The 21,302-nt window shown below is 39.9% G+C and overlaps 1 protein-coding gene across 3 annotated transcripts in view; it reads left to right on the plus strand.

The window, feature by feature from the left end:
- Positions 1–21,302, plus strand: part of ANO3 (anoctamin 3) — a 210,878-nt gene that overhangs the window by 58,573 nt on the left and 131,003 nt on the right. The window contains exon 1 of one of the 3 annotated variants that reach the window (XM_054200151.1): positions 11,004–11,080. The exons of the other annotated variants lie outside the window; for them this stretch is intronic. Coding sequence (XP_054056126.1) covers positions 11,035–11,080 — 46 coding nt within the window. The 5' untranslated portion in view covers positions 11,004–11,034. Of the gene's footprint in view, positions 1–11,003; positions 11,081–21,302 lie in introns of those variants that run through there. 3 annotated transcript variants of the gene reach the window in all.

The following is a 21,302-nucleotide window of genomic DNA, read 5'->3' on the forward strand; positions in this document are numbered from 1 at the left end:
ACGTAGCACTTTAGAGCATGTGAAATCAAAACGCTATATACAAGCAAGAATTAGGTATGTACTGATTTATTTTTTTTTCTGTTTCCTTTTGGTGACGATCCTGAAAATAGAAGTGATTACAGTGTCTCTTCGTGCAGTACCAAGTATATGTTTTTGAGTAAATCAAATGCATGCAAATAAACTGAGAGATCAAAACTGCTACTGCTTTACGGATGAGCATTTAAAAAAAAAGCTTTTCATTTACGAGAATACATTTTCAGAGTAACTAGGACGGATAACTTCCTAAAAACAATGAAGCATTGTGTAATTAATCAGTATAGTTCTACATTAACACAATAATCAGGAATACTTGCATTACAAAAACATTTCTATTTCTACAGATTTTGAATGGCTAGAATCCTACTTAATACAAACAGAAAAAGCAGACATGCAAAGCTGTGTCTGTGCATACACCATTATTACCTTAATTTACAACCAACTTATTAAGTAAAAGAAATGCAATTCCATAGTGTGCGATTCCACTTTGACTGAAAATAATCAGCCCTTTTCCAGGTTGTTTAGAATCAGGTATAGAATAGCTGTTAAATTTATTTCACATGAAAGCCTTTTAAAAATGGATTTGGAAATACAGTCTCAAATTGTCCTACCAATTTAAAGGTAAATAACCTGTTATACTTAAATCTAAGATAACTATATATAGTGCTTCCAGCTTTCTGTTAATTCAGGCCTGCAGGGCTAAACGAATTAGCTAGTAGGATAAAGCAAGATGGAAAACTCGGCCTGAATTTAAACAGATGATAGACTCAGCTATTCAGTAGCTCTATTTATAATTCTAATACTGTCATTTTTGTTAAATGGAATGAAGAGACTTAACCGTTCCTAATGAAGTGAAGACAAAAGCTTTATGAACTTTCAACCTAATCTTGAGCTCCAAACCTCTTAGGCACTCTTACGCTTCTCCGTCAGCCCAATCCCACCCCAAAACCTTGTAACTATAAAACAATATAGTAACAAATTTCCCAATAGGTTTAGCAATCCAAACTGTAGAAAGCGGGTTTGGGAAAAAGCATCCGTTATCCCTACTTCTCTGTTGAAGCCAGTCGGAATTGGAAAGTCCCTTTTCCCCTGGCTGCAAGCTGGTCCCCTTACCCACCCCCCAGGAGCCTGCAGGAATGCCTTTCCTACTTTACATCCTGTATAAAGCCTGCATATATAGAGGGACATATAGATGGTACCTGCACGTAATCCTTCATGTTCTCACCCCACAGTGGAATGAAAGTACGTCACGCATCTTGCATGGATGCCTCATAGGGAAAAAGTGAGAGGAAGGGAGGCAGAACAAACTATTTGCTTACTATTTGCTTTGTCTAAAGAAAATACTGTTAAAAATGCTCTATGACCTTCCATCTACTCCAAAAGCTAAAAGAAAAATGTCATTTCTCTCTCAGGAAAAAAAAAGATTATCCTTTGCACTGATACTTGCACGCTTTCTCAACTTCTCCAATTTCCATTTAAAGGAAGAGGAAAAAAGAGAAAGTTAAGCTAGAAATGCCCTCTTCAGTGAAGAAAACCTTCATTTCCCTGTAATATCTTAGAAAATTATACCTAAAGGTATATGAAACTGACTGCATTTTTCTATTGTTCCTGTGGCCACATACAACTCATTTTTTCAAAGTATGACATCTTTTAAATGCAAAAGATTCAGGATCAGAAGGCTAGGCAAATACAACACTGCCTGAAACTGAAAAGAAGAATTTAAATTGGGAAAGGGGGAGGAGGAGGAAAAAATCAAAAGAAATCTGTTTATTTGGTTAATTCTGTTTTACGTTCTGGTTTTGCAGGTGTGTCTGGTGAGTAGTCCACAAGCCTCAGCATTCATACTCTTGTTTATTTTTCTTTAACAGTACATACTGCACGTTCCAAGAGATTACTCTTTTTACAGCATTTGGCATGTAATTACTGTTTGTCCAGGATACGAGTAGTGTACAAATATCCCGTCTGTAGCGAGTTCACTTGGCTCATGTAAGAGGCATAGAAATTAATATATCTTCTGAGGGTAAACCATGTTTTAACACACTAATAGACTACCTGTGTGTGTATAGGAACAAAGTGTAATCTAGGTATCTCTTGAAATAAATCGTTGAGAACATTCACAGCGGATTTGATTTGATTCCTTGTAGCTCTTATGGGGCCCATGTCGGTGCCATGCAATTAGTGTGGCGTTTGTAGACAAGGAAAGTGTTCCTCTGCCATCACCCACTTCCTGACGTCTAATTTTTCCTCAGGTATCATGCAATTCGGCATTACTGTGATTTTCTGGCTTGCAAATTCAACAACACAGTATTTAAATTCTGGAACATTTTTTCATTATGACTCTTTAAAACAGAAATACATAAGCCTTTTTTATTATTTGAAATTTTCAGAGGTGTTGATGAACTGTGATCAAATTAAAAGCAACATGTGATCACAAATGTATTACGTTTGAAAATCTCACCCCACTTTTCCGTCAATCTTAGGTCCTTTGAAAATCTACATAAAATACTCAGTAATTGAAGAAATCACTCAACTTCTGCCCTATAATAAAAAAGCCCATATCATTGCATTTGGATGTGAAGTTAAGGACGCTCAGAGAGATCAATTTTATAAAAAAGCATCTGCAATGTTATTATTGCGTATCTTCTTCTTGTTTAATAGTATCGTTCTCCCCGGGTCAGAATATAGGATTGCTAGGCCAGATGGCACCGTGCTAATTCCCCTGCAAAACGTTGCCTATGAGTCTTGTGGGAGTTCACCTGGTATAGCCGAGCAGGCAAGAGCTGTGGTGATGGAATGCAGAAGTCTGTGGGATGGGATAGGACAGCCCACCTCAGTATGTTTCTTCCAAAATGATGGGGAGGTGATTGATGCATGGTAAATACGCGTGTGGGCTTGCAGCTCACACGTTTGGCATCGATCCACTCTCAGATGTCGCTGTCAGAGAAAATACATGCCGAAGTTCTAGTGGCGAGCTGGAATGAGGACACAGTACCCGACATGGGGTTATGCAGCCATGGAGGAGTCTAGTCATGCAACAGGAAAAAAGGCCAAAGCTGCATGCGAGCATGATGCTGAAGTGAGAAATTTCTGAGAAGATGCTAATTGAAACACCCTGTTACGATTTCATTGATGATGCTGCAGTGAAGAAATAGCCATCTTTGAAGAAATTCTCAGTAGTTCCTTTTGCTTTGGATGATGGCAGTTTGGCTGACAAGGAATGCAGGCATGCTGTGAGATAAATTTAAGGGTAAGATTACCACACCTGAATGTCAGTGTTTTACACAAGTTGGAAAGGAAAAAGTCTGATATTGCTATGCAGTGACATTACATTACGGTGCCAGCTGCTGTCAAGAGGCTATCCTGTTTTAGTTGAACCATTTCGTTTGTATTACTGAAATCCTTGAACTTTCAGCTGTGGACTTGGACTTTGCTGTTCTGAGTTCTGGAACGTATATCAGGAAAGACTGTCTTTCCTGAATGAATGATATCAATCAATGTCACTTCTCCCTTGTGTGCAGGTAACAAGTCAAGCTCATGTACCGTTGTCTTACTCTTTCCATCTTGACGTGAGTGGGAATAGCCAAATGACTTGCAGGTAGAGGTTTTACATGCCGAGTGGCTGGCCATGCTCATAAACTGCGTTCGTTTGTCCCCTGTTCCGCCTTTTAATAGTTCATAAGGTACCTTTTCTTGGCTTTTTGGGGGAGAGAGGGCAAAAAAGTGTAGTTGGGAAAAAGAGCAGGTTATGCGGCCAAAGAAACCCAAATAGTAAGAATTAAGAAGTTCTAAACAGAACTAGCTTGGAGGTGGTGAAAGACTTGGCTGTCAGAAATGCCCTAAGCAATAATAGAGGGTTAATCTCTAAACCGAGGAGCTGGAGACCCAGGGAACAATAGTAAATCTAGGAAGAAATGCCAAAAGGATAACTGTAGAGTTTGGGGGTTGTTTGTTTGTTTTTTTTTACTGGAAATTTAGACTATACAGCTAAGGACTATATTAATGTCGTTTCTAAGAGTTTCTACTGCTGTCGCTCTTGAGGCTCCTGTGTTGGGCACGTGGCACTAAAGAAAAGAGGCACAGGTTTGCAGAATAGGTTTATACAGTGGAAACAGAAATTATATGACAGATAACTTCATTATTGATAGTGATCTTTTTTTCTGTCTATCTGATTATTTTCTTCTTTACTTGGCATATTAGGCTGCTAATCAGAAATAGAATTATTTTGCAGCAGTTTGGTAGCTGGTACTGCCGAGTTGGTTAACAATAATCTTTCTTGCTTTTTGCTTCAGATAAATGCGAAATAAGAAAACTGCGACTTACAATAGAAAAGAAAAATATGACTTTATAGAAGGTTGCCTACCTGGGAAATTTGGATAGACATGAATATTGCATGCTGCTATTATAATTCTGTTTTTCCCTCTTCACCTGCTTCTTGACACTAGTGCTTTCTTTATAATCTCTTTGCAATATTATAGAAGGATTTTTTAGCAAACCGACATTTCACCATCTTTTCACTTCTGTATAGGTCTGTTCCAGTGTACACCAGCCACAAGAATGCCGAACTCCTTAGAATTCTGGCTTGGCATTTTGACCCAAATATTCTAGAACAAAATGGAGCTGCTTTGCTGAGGGAAATTAAATTTTCTTTAACATACCAACTGTAAGTTTCTTTCTGTTCCTCATGTTAGCTGGATAAATTAAGGCCAGAACTGGAAAAGTAACTGTATTCAGGGAAATTATTAGGATATAAACATGAATCTATAAAACATAAGCTTAAAAGCAATGCAATTACAGTGAGCTACAGAATCAAGGCCCAAACACTTTACATTAGTCAGAAAATACAGTCAATTCCATGGATATAAGAAAATTCTATCTAGACAGAGAGAAGACTTCTCTTAAATTACCATAGAAATGAAATATTAAAATATGGAAATCAGTGAGATTTCAAGGGTTAGTGTCTTAGCAATACAAAGTAAAAACTTTATAGAAATGTTCAATTTTTAAATTCATCTACTACACAATTTAGCATGCTCCGTAATCAGCTTTCTAGACCTTCTCCATAGTGCCCGACAGCCTTATCAGAGCTAATGAAGGGCCTCCCCATCATCCCAGGGTCTATGGCAAAATTCCCATTGTTTTCAGTAAGATCAGAACATTCGCAAACAATTTTACTGCAAATATTGAACAAGATCATTTTGCATTGCAGAGCTGCCCTCCTTGAAAGAGATGGGCTCAACAATTCTGTGAACATTAATTTTTCATACTATTTAAATGTATTACATAAAAATTGATTAAAAAATCAATGATTTTGGGTGCTGCTGTAAACATTTAATGCCCCTGCTCAAACAACATTTTACACTAAAGAATCACCCTGATCCCCAAAATCTTCTTGCAAATTGTTTAGAAATTGTACTTTGCAAGAATTTTAGAAATTCGTATGTTTGAGAAGGGACATTTTATTTTGAATTTATAGTATAGGCCATTTAATATTATCTTGCTATTCTGCACTTTGATGAGCTGCATAAGCATATATTCAATAAAATCCTTCATTACAGATATGAAAAAAATAACATAACTTTATAGTTTGTTTTAATAACAATTCAAAATTGTGTGTCTGCCTCCTGGTTTGAATTAGTCTGGTTCCAGCTCCCTTGCATTTGCTTTTTATTGCATCCTCTATAATAAACATTGAAGTTCATCTAATCCAACCTCCTATTCTGAAGCTGCCGTCACCGCTGCCGTCACCAAACGGCGTCAGACATAGCTTGGTTGAAGTAAATTTTGAAAACCTTCAAGGATAGATATTTCACTACTTTGTGGGTAACCTGTTCTGACGGTGCATTACCAACGCTGTAAAAATTTATTCCTAGTGTTCAGTCTGAATCTCACATGCCATAATGTGTGGCTGTTGTCACTAATCCAGGTCATCTTTGTACTGTCATCTTTGCAAGTGACTTCCAAGTTATTGTAGGCTGATAGAACTCTGTGGTTTATTTTTCACATTAAATAAACCCAGTTTTTTCAACTTCTCACAGTTTATATATTGTAGACCCCTTACCATCCAGGGTAGCCCTTTTTACAGACTTTCTGCAGTCCTTTAATGCCTTTCCTGAATTGAAAGGATGTGAAGCAGGAAAGCAAGACACTATATTGCAAGTGCAGCTACAGTCATGCCAAGTCAAGAGGATTAATAACCCTTTGATCTGCTGGCTACATTTCTTCTAAGGTTTGCCTTATTTGTGATGCAAGGGCGCAGCTGGCTGGTATTCAAGCTGGTGTTTCCCATAACCTTCAGGTCCTTCCCATCAGAGGTGCTGCTCAGCCTGAATTGATGTATGGGGTTTTTCCAGGTGCGCAATTTTGCACTCACTGAACCTCATGAGTTTCTTTTGGACTAAGTTTAGCTTTCTTTCTGGGCGATAGTTAACAGCTGGCTATAATTAACTTTTGCGATGGCTGTATTTCTTAAGGAAATAATTGTCATACGCCACTTATCACAGGATAATTAGGTTTTAATTTAAGGTTCTATTTCCTGTGACTTTCTGAAAAGCACTATGGAATTATAAAATTTAATTTAAAGCATATCTCTCTCATAGCCTGTTTTACTAGCAAAACAGCTTCCTGATAGAAAGTAAATCTGGAGACTCGGTCTTCCTGCTCTTATCAGGCAAAATTTTTACAGATCCCAAGTAATACAGATATGCATAGAACTACACATATTATGATGAAGCGAGACCAAAATAACAAATGTTACTTTCTAATCTCTCCTGACAAAGACTCTATTTCATGAAAAAGGCCTGTCTGTCTGTAAAACAGAGTTAATCTTAATGTCAAAACTGAATACCTCAAACCTGAGGAAAAACTCAGTCAGATGTGCGAGCACATCAACCTTAACCTTTTGAGTCATGATTTTGGTTCTGTTGCCTTGTAGAGTTACAAGGTTTAAGTGTAGTTCTGTTTGATCCTGATCTCTTCACTAAATCCAGAATTTTGATCTGTTTACAAAATATTACTGAGATATAATGTGAGACTTGGCTTAATATAACTAATGATTTCAAAAGCTGGAGTATTCGCTAGCCAGTGAATGCGAGGGTAGATTTTTATTTTAATGAGCTTCAGGGCCAAGGTAGTTTGTGCATATGAAGCTTAAGAATGTACGCATTTCCTACATATCTTAGCCATCGATTAGTAATTGTTCTGTTGTCTGCACTCTAAAAATACCATTAAACTGGACCAATCTCTCCTTATTTACCAAATAATTATCTTTCCAGCTTCTCATATTATCATATTTTGCAATTATCAAGCTTAGTCAGGCAACAGTGTGAAGGATTTAATTTTAAAACACCTTTGTAGAGATATTTTTCTTCTCTTTGCAGACCTTACTCCCAGCTGTCATATCTGTAGTTTCGTGTGTATGTGCTATCTACTGCTAAAAATAGAGCTCTATTATTAAGAAACTAGTAGAAAAATAAGTAATTTATTTCCTCAGAATTTAATTCTTCTGCTGTGTTTCTGAGCACTGCCTTAGCCTGGCTTTCTCTCCCCATCGTTCTGTGCACTAACACAGTTGGATAAATCTATTTGAATTCAGTCCTGTTAACTCTCCACGGAGGACTGTGGATGACAAATTAGATGGATGGCGCTGAGTCCCAGCCAGCTGACAGCCTCTTTTCCAAGAGTTTGTGAGATAACCTCTTTAGGCTGTAATTTTACTTACCGGCACCTTTTCTTCCCCTCTGCATTTTGTAGATTATTATCATAAGAGAACAGATAACGGCCCTCTTGTTTTCCTCTGGTAAGGAAGGGAACATAACGTATGCTGCTCTTCTACTTCACCTGCAAGTCAAAGGTGTCAGTCAAGGTCACTCGGAGAAATAGCTGGGGCCTAGAACCTTACAAAGGTTTAGACCATTACAGAAAGAACTACACTTGCTGTTTGCGGACTACATATGATTATTAACTACTAAGTTTATAGTTTGAATTATACTTTTTTTTTTTCCTCTGGTGACTCCCAGTTGCTGGGTATAGATTTTGGTTTTAATTGCTACTTGTCCATTCTAACATCTACATTAAAGCTTGAAGGTAAATAAGGACTTGATGCTACCTCTTCTTTTGGCTTGCTCCTTGTTTTCCAGCATTTGTTGATCAACAAGAGCCAGCCTGGCTGGTCTCCACTTGCCTTATTCTGCCATGGAACATCTATAGTGCTGTCTCTCAGCGGGAAAGAGCTGTTCCCAGCAGTTTTCCTGAAATTGCTGGAGTGCAGAGGAATGCCTCATTATTACCTTCAGTGTGCAGAAAGCTCCCAGAGACTGACAAATGAGTAGGATAATGTCTTTGCACCACCATAGCTTCTGCATCTTTTCCTAAACTAACTGACAACAAACCTTCTGCAAGTGTTCCCAACAAAAACAAAATTTGGTCAGCTATCCTGAGGAGGTAAGGTTATTTTTTTCCCTTATGGTAACAGTTGGATGTGTCAGCTATGCGTTACATAAAAGCAATGTCTGGTATACTCTAGAAAGAAGTGCTGGAGAAAACCTCCCTGGTTAGGATGCAGTTTTTATTTTATCTATCTAACTATAAGAGCCCTTGTGCGGATGTATTGGTTTTATATATGGCTTTTCAGTATTTTTTTCATAGTGGAAAAACATCCTTATACTAAAAAAACCAGATATTTACCTATCATGGTGGTTTAACTAAACTGGTATCGACAGAGTAGTACAACTTTATAGTACAGACAGGCCTGTAGTAAGGGGTGGCAATCATGTCATTTTTTAAGCAGATGGTATACTACAAGCCCCAGTCAACTATGGGAAAGTTCTAGCTTTGCTTTAATATCGGAGGAAATCTCTAGTATATCTTTTAGCACACAAATGGAGCCCCACACTTTGAAGGAGCTGCAGATGTTGAAATAAGTGATTTAATTAACTCCTGTCAAGTAAATAATGTGTGTATCCCTAAATGGAGAAGAGGAGGTAGATACTCTAGATGCAAGCTGGAATAATGGACTGACTGAATTTAGGAGGATCAGAAAAAGAGGTAATCGTGGTAGAAAAATTAAACCCCAAACATTTTACAGGAGTTGAATGATACTATTGTGAAATTTACTCAGAATCCAGAGAGAATAACGCCAGCAGAGGGAGACAGGGAAAGATATTAAAGCCTCATAAATTTGACTCTTGTATCATCTGGAATGAGCCTCTTGGCATACACTGTGGACAAAGGGGAAATTATAACACAAATAGCATAGAAATGGGCCACATCAGGCCTTGAATGTGCAATTCAGTGTCTTTTTGTAAAAAGCCATCTCCAGTAAGATTAAGACAGTAAATTTTATAACATATATGAAAAAAAGGCTGGTGATGCAACACAGGTTTATGGTGCGATGACGGGGATGGAGGGGCTGACATACAAACCAAACTCACAGTGCCTCAGTGTAAACGCGTCTGTTACTACATTAGAGGAGGTGCAATTTATACTTAGCTTCCCTTAACAATCACAGAATGTCAGGAGTTGGAAGAGACCTTCGGAGATCACCTAGTCCAACTCCCCTGCCAATGCAAGTTCACTTAGAGCAGGTGGCACAGGAACGCGTCCAGGTGGGTTTGGAATGTCTCCAGAGTTGGAGACACCACCATCTCCCTGGGCAGCCTGTCCCAGGGCTCTGCCACCCTCAAAGGAAAGAAGTTTTTACTCATGTTGAGATGGAATTTCCAGTGTTCCAGTTTGTGCTTGTTGCCCCTTGGCCTGAAGTTGCGGCAGGGGAGGTTTAGGTTAGATATTAGGAAGAATTACTTTACTGAAAGAGTGGTCAGGCACTGGGACAGCCTGCCCAAGGAGGGGGTTGAGTCACCGTCCCTAGAGGTGTTTAAGAAACGTCTAGATGTGGCACTTCAGGGCATGCTCTAGTGGCAGAGATTGTAGGTTGTTTGTTGTCGGGTTTTTTTGGGTTTTTTTTTTTTTTTTTTGGTGTGTGTATGGTTGGACTCGATGATCTCAAAGGTCCTTTCCAACCATGAAAATTCTATGATTCTATGATTGTTCTGTTGCTGGGCACCATTGAAAAGAGTCTGGCGCCATCCTCTTGACACCCACCCGTTAGGTATTGATAAACATTGATAAGATCCCCCCTCAGTTGTCTTTTTATGTAGACTGAAAAGACCCAAGTTCCTCAGCCTTTCTTTGTAAGAGAGATGTTCCAGTCCCCTAATCACCTTGGTAGCCCTCCGCTGCACTCTCTCCATCAGTTCCTTGTCTTTCTTGAACTGGAGAGCCCAGAACTGGATACAATACTCCAGATGTGGACTCACCAGGGCAGAGCAGAGGGGGAGTATGACCTCCTTTGACCAGCTGGCCACACTCTTTTCAATGCACCCCAGGAGACCATTGGCCTCCTTGGCCACAAGGACACGCTGCTGCCTCATGGTCAACTTGACGTCCAGCAGGTCCCTCTCTGCAGAGCTCCTTTGAGCAGGTCTCACCAGTAGCTCACCAGTAACACCTGATGTCTTCTAAAGAGAGACAAGGGTTACAGGAAGGCCACAGGAACAACAAAACCAGCCCGATGACGGGTTTTTGGGCGAGGCTGGGCTCGGGCCCGCTCTCCGCCTCAGAGACTTTCCCGCCCGAGGGGCGGTCGCAGACCCCGCCGGTCCCCGCTCTGCGGCAGCACTGAGGGCGGCCGGGGCTGACCGAATTCCCATTCCCCGGCGGTTGGGGGAAGCCGCCGGCTCCGACCCCGCCCCTCGCAGCCCCGCATTAGCGCCTCTCCCCGCCGGGCTGCTGCCGGCGCCATTCCCTCGGCCTCCGCTGCGCGGCGGGTCGGGCCGGTCTTCCCGTTACCAAAGCAACGGCGGCGCCGGGGACTGCGGGCCGGGCCGGGGCGGGCCGAGCTGGGCCGGGGCGGGCGAGGCCGCGCCGCCGGGTTCCCGCCCCCGCCGCTGCCGCCGCCCCGCAGCCGGCGGGCTGGCAGCTGGCAGGCTGCCGTCCGCCAAGATGGTTCACCACTCGGGCTCCATCCAGTCCTTTCGGCAGCAGAAAGGTCAGTAGAAATCTCTCTGTCCTCATCGCCCGGGGAGGGGGACACACACGCCGCTCCCAGCGGCTGCGGGTCCCCGCTACGGTTTCCGCGCAGGAACGCCCCGGCGGGTGCCAGGTGCATCCTCTGTGGGTGCCCGCATGCGGGTCCCTCTCCGGAGGCGTGTTGATGTTTTCGGGTATTTTACCGGTTTTCAAGACGCGAGGTGGCAGCGCATGGAAGGACGCTCAGAGGGACGAGCCGAGCCGCCATCCCGCGCCCCGGCGGCTGCGGGGGCCAAGGGGCCCCGGCCCGACCGACCCACCCCAGGTCCCGGTCCCGGCCCCGCCGCCGCCAGCCGTTCCCTCGGTGGGAAAGTTTTTCTCCCTGAGAAAAGGTGCTGCTTTGTGGCTTTCAGTTGCTGTACAGGTGATCTGAGTGATGCGGACGGGTCGGTCACCCTCGGCTGTTGTTTCTAGGGTTGTTTCGGGTTTGTCTTCGCATCGTGCCGTTGCCCAAGCGTAAATCTTAAGAAGTAGTAATATCTGTCATTGCGAGGGGGGCTCTGGCGTTACAAGTGCTACTTTGGGTCAGTCCTTTTATCTGGTTGGTTGGTTGTTTTGGGGTTTTTCAAGGCAAAATAAAAGCTTTTCCTGGTCAACAGATGCAAAGGTAAATTTTCAGTTGTGATTACCGTCGCTATAAAATCTCTATTGTGTTCCTGATAGACAAAAGATAGTTCATAGAACCACTGTAGAACGGTTAGAGTTGGAAGGGACCTTAAAGATCATCTAGTTCCAACCCCCTGCTGTGGGCAGGGACACCTCCCACTAGAATTCCCACAACAAACCTTGTTTGTTTGGGTTTTTTTTCTTGATCCTGAAACTGACGTTTTTACTATATTTTTTTTTCTCTGTTATTCTACTTTGACAGATAAGATGGAACCAAGATTTCTTTCTTTATGAGCATCCCTTTGCATTCTTTCTGTTGTTTTAGTTGTTAACAAACTTTTTTTTTTCTTATAGTATACCATAAATTATGATTTAATGTGGTCTGCTTCATACATAAATCGTGGATTCACTTATTGGATTTTGCCACATTCAAGTTCTTCTCTTTGAATGGTTAGTGGGAAATAAATAATTCAAAGCACTTATTCCATTCTGGTAATTCCACAATAAATCTAGTTCCTTGCTGTAGAGGTTTTCCATTTAATCTTATCTTGTGCGCAGTAATAAGTGGTGTTGTCTCAAATTGTAAAATGTCTCGTTTAGTCAGGTTCAAAGTTAATTAATATAACCCCCCCCCCCCCCCCAACTGATGTAGATGTGTTTATAAAAGTATCAGGTGACTTGGAGCCACAGTGTTAATCCTTAGTTTTCATAAGGAAATGTTTCTTTAATTACAGTAATGATTAACGACTTCCAGAGTCCTGTCAAGACCCTTCAGGAGCTATTCAGCTGTTCTGTCGTAATCTTTTAAAAAAAACCCACCCCAAAACTAACTTCATTATGTTCAAGTTCAGGGATGAAATTTAGTTGCTTGAAACCAAGCTATGCCATGCGATTTATGAAATTGTATGTTTGTGGTAGTTGTAAAACTTCAAAATAACCTAGTGGGTTTTGCTAGTTACATCTCAATAAGTAGATTGTTGTTCTCTCCTCCGTATTCCTGAAGAAATCCTGATTAAGGCGCCTTGCCCGTCATAAGGCTTTGCAAAAGAGAGGATGCTTTTATGGAGCTATGGAGCCTGCACAGCATTGACTAGTATGTATATCCCTTTCCTGAATATCTCATACGCAGTGTGATTTGTGCTAAATCCACCTGAAGGATCTTGGTCTCTGTTTTTCTCAACCTACAGCTTCTAGGGATGGGGGAGGACAGCATGAAATCTTGGGTAAAAGGCTACAGGAAAACTAAGCAAATGTTAATCATAATCAAGAACTCATCATCTAATCATGAGGTATTTAAAAGAAGCTGAGAATCTGATACTCTGAAGTCCATAGGCACTGATCTCCCAGCAGCAGAGAGCATCATATCATTTTGTGTAGTTTTCTTGAATTTGTTATTTTTATATCATTCTCCTACTTTAAATTTAAAATTTCGCTTACTGTCATTTCTAACTTACTGTAGCTAAGGTTTTGACTAAATACACTGGTTGTTTTCTAGCTGCTCAAAACCCAGTGCCCTAAATTCCCTTTTTTTATAGAATCAGTGGTAATCCTCATGAAATGGCCAGCTGCCCATCACAGCTGTGCCTTGTATGCTTCACTTGCATTAAGACCAAGCTTCATTTCTTTGGGGGGATTGAACGGGCATTACTTCTGTGTGGAGTCTGAATCATATAGGAAGGATATAAATCAATGAAGGTAATAGTTCCTGAAAATAAATGGAAATCGATTTTAACCTTTTTAGAAACAGAGCCTGTACCTATTGCCAGGTAACATAATATTCAGATTCACTTGCTGAAGAGAGTTAACTTTTAAGATGCGAGATCGAATGGGCCAGACCGCATTTTATTTCCTTAGCTACTCTGAGCGCTTTGTTCTAGCTGAGAAGATAAGTAGTGCGTTCAGGACCAAAGCTGTCTTTACAAGGCTTTGAAGAATAGAACCAAGTTCTTCAGTCTCTTGGGTTTCTATGAATCTTCAATAAGAAGGAGAAAAGAGGGGAAAAAAAAAATAAAAAGGCATTTATAACCCAAGGCATTTATAACCCAAGGATTTGTCTCTGGTTAGAGTTTGGTGGGTTATTTTTTTTTTTTTTCTTTCTTTTTTCCTTCTTGACAGAGTGAGGAGGTGGTTGCAGTAGGAGGCTGCCACCATGTGCCACCATGGTTTTGTCTTGCTCTTTGTTCAGATTGTGTAGCAGAGTGAAACCCTCGGTTTTCAAAAGCTGCAGCAGAGCTTAACGTAGTGTTATAAAAAGACACGGAGCATTTTGAAGAAACAAATCTCATTCTTCGTCACCCCCCCAATTTTTTCTTCTTCTACTTGTATCCAAAGGTACGCCTATCAAAAAGAGCAGTGTCCTAGAGGTAGAGTAATCTGTATCTCTGCACAGTAATGTGTTAGATTTGTTGAGCCATCTGTATAGTATTTTGTGGCTATTTTTAATCTCTACTGTGGCAGAAACTGCTTTTACTGAAATTACTTTCCTCAGTAATATTCTCGGAGATAAAAATTTTGTTATTAAATGTATGCTGTTACACTTTTTTACCCCTTCAAAAGGTGATGAACCTATGGCCTCTGAAGAATTGTGTCAGAGAGAAAAGGAAGAAATGTTTCTTGTTTACTAGTTTTTTCCATAGCCATGCTTCAGAAAAGAAAAATCTCCATCCTCAGACATGAATACACATTTTTGCTTAAAACTGCTAAGTAACAAATAATTATTCAGGAAGGAGAAGTAAGAATAAGATAATGTTGATGAGAACAGAGATCATCTCCATACATAATTTGTAGCTTAATAATTCCAGGGAAAGACAGCTCATTAGGATTTGATGTTTGATCCCAATCACAATTGAATCTTTTAAATGTAGGACATAAAAGGATATGGTAGTCTTATGGTAGATTTGGTGTTTTCCGTAATGGGTACAAGACTGGTGCAAAGCAATTGCTTTTTTTATTAGAGAGCTCTATTGAGAAATTACATCCTTCAGAAGGGAAGGCAACCTAATTTCCAAGAGGCTCTTCTTTTAAAAGATACTTGATGGTGAATGGTTTTGAATGTTTCTGGCCTGACAGAAGGTAAAACCTGCATTTAGGGTACAGGTCAAGGCAATGCCAATGCTTAAAATTTTAAATATCTAGGACTTCAGTCCTGATACACAAACTGCAATTTCCTGTGTGCTCTGCTGGGTGCTTTTATTGACTATTGTCATTCTTTCTAATACCCCTGTCGAAGCTTTTTAATGAAAGAGTTCATGGCTGGAGAAAAAGAAAATATGTTCGAGCCTTAAAATTGAGCTGCTTTTAGCATGGTACATGAGTTTTAGGAATGTGGACTGCAGATTAAAATCCAGTGGGTAATTTGGGGTGCTTCTCGTGCTTCCTATTCGAGGTGTGCAATGAGACAGGAAGGGGTTCAGCAGCTTCCATATGTGTTATGTCTTTGTTGAGAGCTCTGATTTATCATCTCCAGGGATTTATCTTGAAATTGTGTGACTCCTGGACAAATCAGGTTACCTCCGTAAAAGATGTATTCCTAGATCTGCATGCCAAATATTTTGTTTCATTTTATATATTAGCCATCTGAAGCTGTAGTGTGGTTCAGATGGATCGAGGGTTGGGTTGAGAATCTCTAAGAAGCTGCAGTTGTTCTCCCTTCATGGAGGTACTTGTTACTTCATTAAACGATCTTTCTAAATCGCTTTGAGCTACTTAGAGGACTACTGCTGTTGTAGAATACAGTTTTTCTGTTGTTATTCTTTTACTCTAATTTTAAGATCTTAATGACCTGCATTCTTTATAAAACAACTTGTGAATTTAATTTGCATTTAACTTGTGAATTTAAATGAGAGTTTGTAAAGATATCATTTTTTATATTGCTCCAGAGTTTTCAGTATTCAGAAACTTGGACTTGTAATTAAGATTCTCATGGAGAATTCTCTAAGGATGTTTGATAATTCAGTGGCACCAGTGAACCTAGTAAGCTTAATAATCCAAAGAGACTGCTGAAATTACTAGAAAGTGCAATTCTGTCATACAAAAATTTATGAGAGATTGTGACTCTTTGCTGCTGTTCTCCAGAGCAGAAGGGCCAGGTTTCCATGTCAGCGTAAGTAAAGGAATTTTTCGGGCTCAGCTCTTTCATTTGCATTCCAAGGAGCACTAACATGTACAGAAAATTTCAAAGCGATCCTCATCTTGACTCTAAAAGCTGAGACCAATGCAGCTATTAATACACTCCCTTAAAATGATACTATATTCGAGTAGTGCCATTTATAATGCCCTCTTTCAGGCACTGAAAAGCAAGGCCCAATTTTTAATGCGACTTACCTGGCTGTATTTGCTCTTATTTTTGTTGCCTGGTACAGCTGCACCACTTAAGATGCACTTCACCTTTTTCAGACACCTTAGAAGTGCCCATAAAATGTCTTTTTATTCTGGATTATACTGTTGTAGGTTGTAATTTCAATAAAATACAGAGCTTCATTGAAAATAATCACTAAATATGACATGTTAAACCTTATATTATGCAGGTGCATGAGTGCTGTAGAAATAAGTTAAATATTGTTTCTAATTTATTTTTTTTTTCCACTGAATGAATATTTTAAATGAGAAAGCTAAGGAAATCAGAAATTTTGTCGCATAACTCTGCTGTCTGTCTACAGACGATGATGCTGTGGTAGGATGTCTGGGCATTAGCTTCCTACATTCTGATTTAAGTATAACTTGATATAGTATTATCTGTGGAAAAACCTTGTATCTATTCCAAAGCATTTCAAAACTTCCTCAGTAAGGACCCGTTAAAATAGGCAACCCCCACCAACGCTAGTTTTCTTTAGAACTCTCATTTTACCATTTATATTTCATTGAGTATGACCAGAAAATTGCAAGTTCCAGTTCTGCCTTCATATTTTGGTAGGTTTATTCTGCTTTTTGTCATTTTTGAAATCTGCTAAATGAGGACGATAAATGAAACAACTCTGCCAGTGTAAATTCTGTTGAATATTTGTAATAGTAGTTTCAATATACCAGATTTCATTAAAGAGTTTTGCAACAAAATTAGGAGTAGTCAACATATTTTATGATTAAGGGTGTTTTACAGCTCCAACAACCATAAGAAATTGAAGGATAATTTTAACTAATGGTACCAAGAGCCCTGCCTTCCAAGCAATGCAGCCAGCTAGGTAGCAACTGGAAAAGTAATGATGTTTGGGTTTTTACTTCCACTGAAAAGTGAGCAAAAAAAATATAGCCATTCATATTGTAGACATACTGTGATAGCAGAAATTAATTATGCTAAATTCACAAGCTTGCTGAGCAACATGGAAGATCTCTTGTTTTCTGCTTGGGCCTGTCTAAACTGAAGAGTGTGTTTGTGTTTTCTTGAGTCGGACACGCAGTGATGTTTTCAGAAAGCATCATTCATGGGGTTACAAATCTTAAATTCCCTTTACCAAGCTCATTCTAGAATTAATTCAGTTCTGTATATCCTAAAGCATATGTTACAGTAGATTATTTATCGGAGACAAGTGTATCTCAAAACTAAGCTACAGCGTACAGCAATATGTTTTAACAACTCTGAGCCTCAATGAATGCAAATTCATCACTGTTTTCCCAGAATGAGATTCTGAGTCTGCCTCAATTTGGGTTATCATCTGGCTTGTGAGGGCCTGAAGCCAGTGCGATTACTTAAGTGAGGAATTGTTCATTTGTCTGACTGGTGAGGTCACAGTTTAATTCACCATCCATCTGACTATTTTAAATGGGGTTTTGAGGAAGCTGGTATTTTAGTTATCCTTTTGGGTCATCTCTAACGTGCAAACATCAGGCAAGTAGCAGCATTTATGTTGTAACCGTTTGATCTGCTTAAATAAAAGTAGAGGTCTCTTGAGGGGGGAAAAAAGAAATCACAAAATTGTGCTGAATTAAATTCATAGAATCATAGCATGGTTTGGGTTTTAAGGGACCTTGAAGATCATCTAGTTTCAACCTCCCTGCCACGGGCAGGGACACCTCCCACCAGACCAGGCTGCTCCAAGCCCCATCCAACCTGGCCCTGAACACCTCCAGGGATGGGGCAGCCACAGCTTCTCTGGGCAACCTGGGCCGGTGTCTCACCACCCTCATAGATTCCATCTCTGCAACTCAGGAAAAGGAACCGTACTCTGAAGAGCAAGCCTTATGAAGAGTATCTGCAGAAATCCCTTTTGAACAACAGATTGCCACTGTTCACACTGTTTGTGTTTGTTTCTTTAGTAACAACATAGGACAAGAAGATGCATGGGTTTTCTTCCTTCTTGGCTGTGATTCTTACTGGATTGCTGTGTAGTGCTGGTAGCTCAAGAAGGATACACAAACAAAGGAAACAAGAGCTCTCTCAAATCTGCGTTGAAAAATTCATAAGTACATCACAGTTACTGAAGAGCTGTAGCTTGTCACGTATGCTGCAGATAACTCCTGTGACGATGGCACGCTTTGGAGTTAGAAAAACGTCTGAAATGTCATATTCTATTCACTGCTTGTCTGATTCAATAGGATTACTCTTGCCCAAAAAATTCCTTACTCCTTTCTGTTTGTTTAGTACCTACACCAATAGTATGCCTTTCTAAACCAGAAGGTCTGATGTATATAATACTTACATTCTGTTATCTTTCTGCTTCATTAAACCGGTGGTGTTAGTACTTTTAATGAATTAATTTTCCTGAACCATTAATGAATTATTTTTTTTGTGGGGGGAAGTCCCTTTTATCTTCAGGCTATTTTGTAGCAGTCCATTAGCTTCCTTTTCTGTGTGGTTATTCTAGAAGTAACTTAATAGTATGAGAAAATAGCAACGAAAGAGCAAAGGGGATTAAACAGTGAAAATGGTAGGAGCAGCAGGCAATCCTAAGAAATTTCTGAATGAGTTGAGAGATTACAGGGAGGACTTTTTAAAGGACTATTTAAAACTAAATAAAAACAAATATAGAAAGGTGAGTATTGATGTGGAGACACAGGAATCATAGGTAGGTGGGTGAGCAGATAAATAAAACGATAGCAGGTAGCGAAAGCAGACTGAGCGTATTGAACGATCTTCCATGTGTAAGCAAGCGGTGCTCCTTCGCTGGCTCTGCTGAAGTAGGACTGTACGCCGGGGACTTGCAGATATCACAGCAGAACCCTCTTCACATCAAGCCATGTCAGCAGCACCAGCTTCAGCACTGAGTATTGATTTCAAAGGCACTTGCTAAAAGAAAGAGGACAAAATAAGTTATAGACAGATGGTATTCAGATTTCAAAGAAGGTGATATTGTGAGCGTGTGAAAAATAATGAAAGCGAGTGTGTGTAGAGCCAAACACTTCAGAGAGAAACAGGTACCACCTGAATGCAAAATCTGCATGTTTGAATCTGCAGAGGTTGGATCTTTCAGCTGAGAGAAAAACGCAAGACCTTTGCGTTACCATTTAATCTCACATAAAATGCTTCTGATCTGTATTGGCATCATACCTAAAATTGAAACGTGGCAAAATGTATTGCTGGATTTTGAATAGTCTCAGCGGAGAGGCCTGGGCGCCTGAATTCCTCTTGTGGGGAGAACTTCCATTTTGTTGACACGTTTAAAAGTTAGATATGAGATGTACAAATTTTTATTTTTATGTATTTTAAACATTTACTTCTGATATATATTAAGCATTCAATAAACACTTGTACATCTCTGAATGCTGATCCTTCGCAGAGGAAGGTTTTAATTTCAAAGCTCTTTAGGTGAAATTCCACTGGACACTCTCACACCTGAGGGGCTTTGAATCACTTGCAATCACTTGCAATCAGATTTTTTTAAGATTTTCAAAGATGTAGGCAAATACTCTGTTAGGGTACTTGCTGACTTGCTGTTTTTAATAGCGTTTGGATATCTAACAATGCAGTAGTTGTTAGCAGTTATGCACCTAATGCTATTTGCAAGGTGTTGGAATTCGATGTGCTCCAATACTTTAAAAAGCTGACCCTAAATATCTAAAACTTTTTTTGAACGAGTCTGTATTCACCAGAAAACTTATTTTTTTTCTAAAAATATGAAGTTAGACCTGAGTAACTGTTCCTGGTTACCACTTCTATAGAGGTATATATGCTCGTTATAGTGTAGTTAATGGCTACACCCAGAGTTAGCCCAGAATTCCAGCTTAGGCAAGCTGCAGCCTTCATTGTAAGTTGTCCGGCCTCCTGAGTGCAGTTGGTAGATAGTGTGTGTGTATCACTGAAGCAACTGCAAACTAAAGATCTAAAAGCTGTGGGTCCCTGGCATCAGCTCTCCGCAGCACATCACAGCCAGAGCAGTCCCTGCTGGGGGGCATGGGAACATCACGGGATGCAGGGGGAGAGCATTTGAGGACTGTACCAGACTTGCTAGGGGAGGAACCAAACCAGGGAAAGAGGAATCAACGTGCATTAGGACTGACATTTTACAATCACTATGAAACCTTTTTCTAATATGCAAAAGCAAGGATTTTTCAGATAAAATGTTTTGCGCTGCAGTTTGCTTATATTAAGGTATCATAAGCAGGTGCTGCTGTCTATTCAAGAACCTTCAATGCATTGCTCTGGCTATTGTGAAGTACCTCGGTGTATAGGGCTCAGTAAAAAAGGAGGGGAAGGATTTTTAGAAGCACAAGTAGTCGGTAGGAATAAATGAATAATGCACAGGAGCTTAACCATGTTGCTATTAATAATTCACGCTTTTAAGAAAGGCAGGGCTTTGAAGTTGCTGTTTTAGAAATCCAGCATCTAAATAAAATGGAAAAACAGAGTGGAAAAAACAGCCTGTCATAAGAAAGCACTTATCATTATTGCTGTCCTTCCTGAAACGTGGCTGGACTCAAAGGTATTTCATGGTGATTGATTTGGTAATTATCTTGAGCATACTTGAACATAAATAAAACTTTGTCATAAAGATTTTATGGATGTAGTCCACACAGAAGCCCCACATACTCTCAGTGATAACGGCAGAATTTCAATGGATGTACCTGAGATTTTGATTGCATTTGCTTTTATGGGGTATAGCTATGAATAAGAAATGATGCATCCAGTATCTCATTATCAAACGTACGTAGTGGATGAAAAGGAATTAAAAAGATTATATTAGTCACGCTCCAAAACAGTAAGGAGAACAGGCTAATGAGGCGAGAGCAATACTTCACATTTTGGCCTCATGGAAAGAGAAGTTCCACAATCTTTATCTCCTGGACTCTCAGAGGTTTTTCCATGGCTGAGGCATGAAACAACTACTCTTTAGAATATTACTCTAAAGTAAAATATAATGTGTTGTTGGGGTTCAGTCTGAACTTTCTATTGTTTTATATTGTAGGAAACTTTGAAATAAACGTGAGATTGACTTGTATTCAGTGTGAGTGATAGACACAGTGTTTTGAAATGTGCATTCATAAGTGCTTGTACTTTAGTGGAAAGATTTTCTTCAGAAGGTAAAACGATGCTTCATATTCTAATGACTAGACTGATTCATGTCCTATGACTAGATTCATGTCCAATTGTTATTTTCTAGATTCATATTCTATGACTAGATTTGTATTCTATGACTATCTGTCTG

Source organism: Rissa tridactyla, chromosome 4, assembly GCF_028500815.1.
Source record: "Rissa tridactyla isolate bRisTri1 chromosome 4, bRisTri1.patW.cur.20221130, whole genome shotgun sequence".
NCBI lineage: Eukaryota > Metazoa > Chordata > Aves > Charadriiformes > Laridae > Rissa > Rissa tridactyla.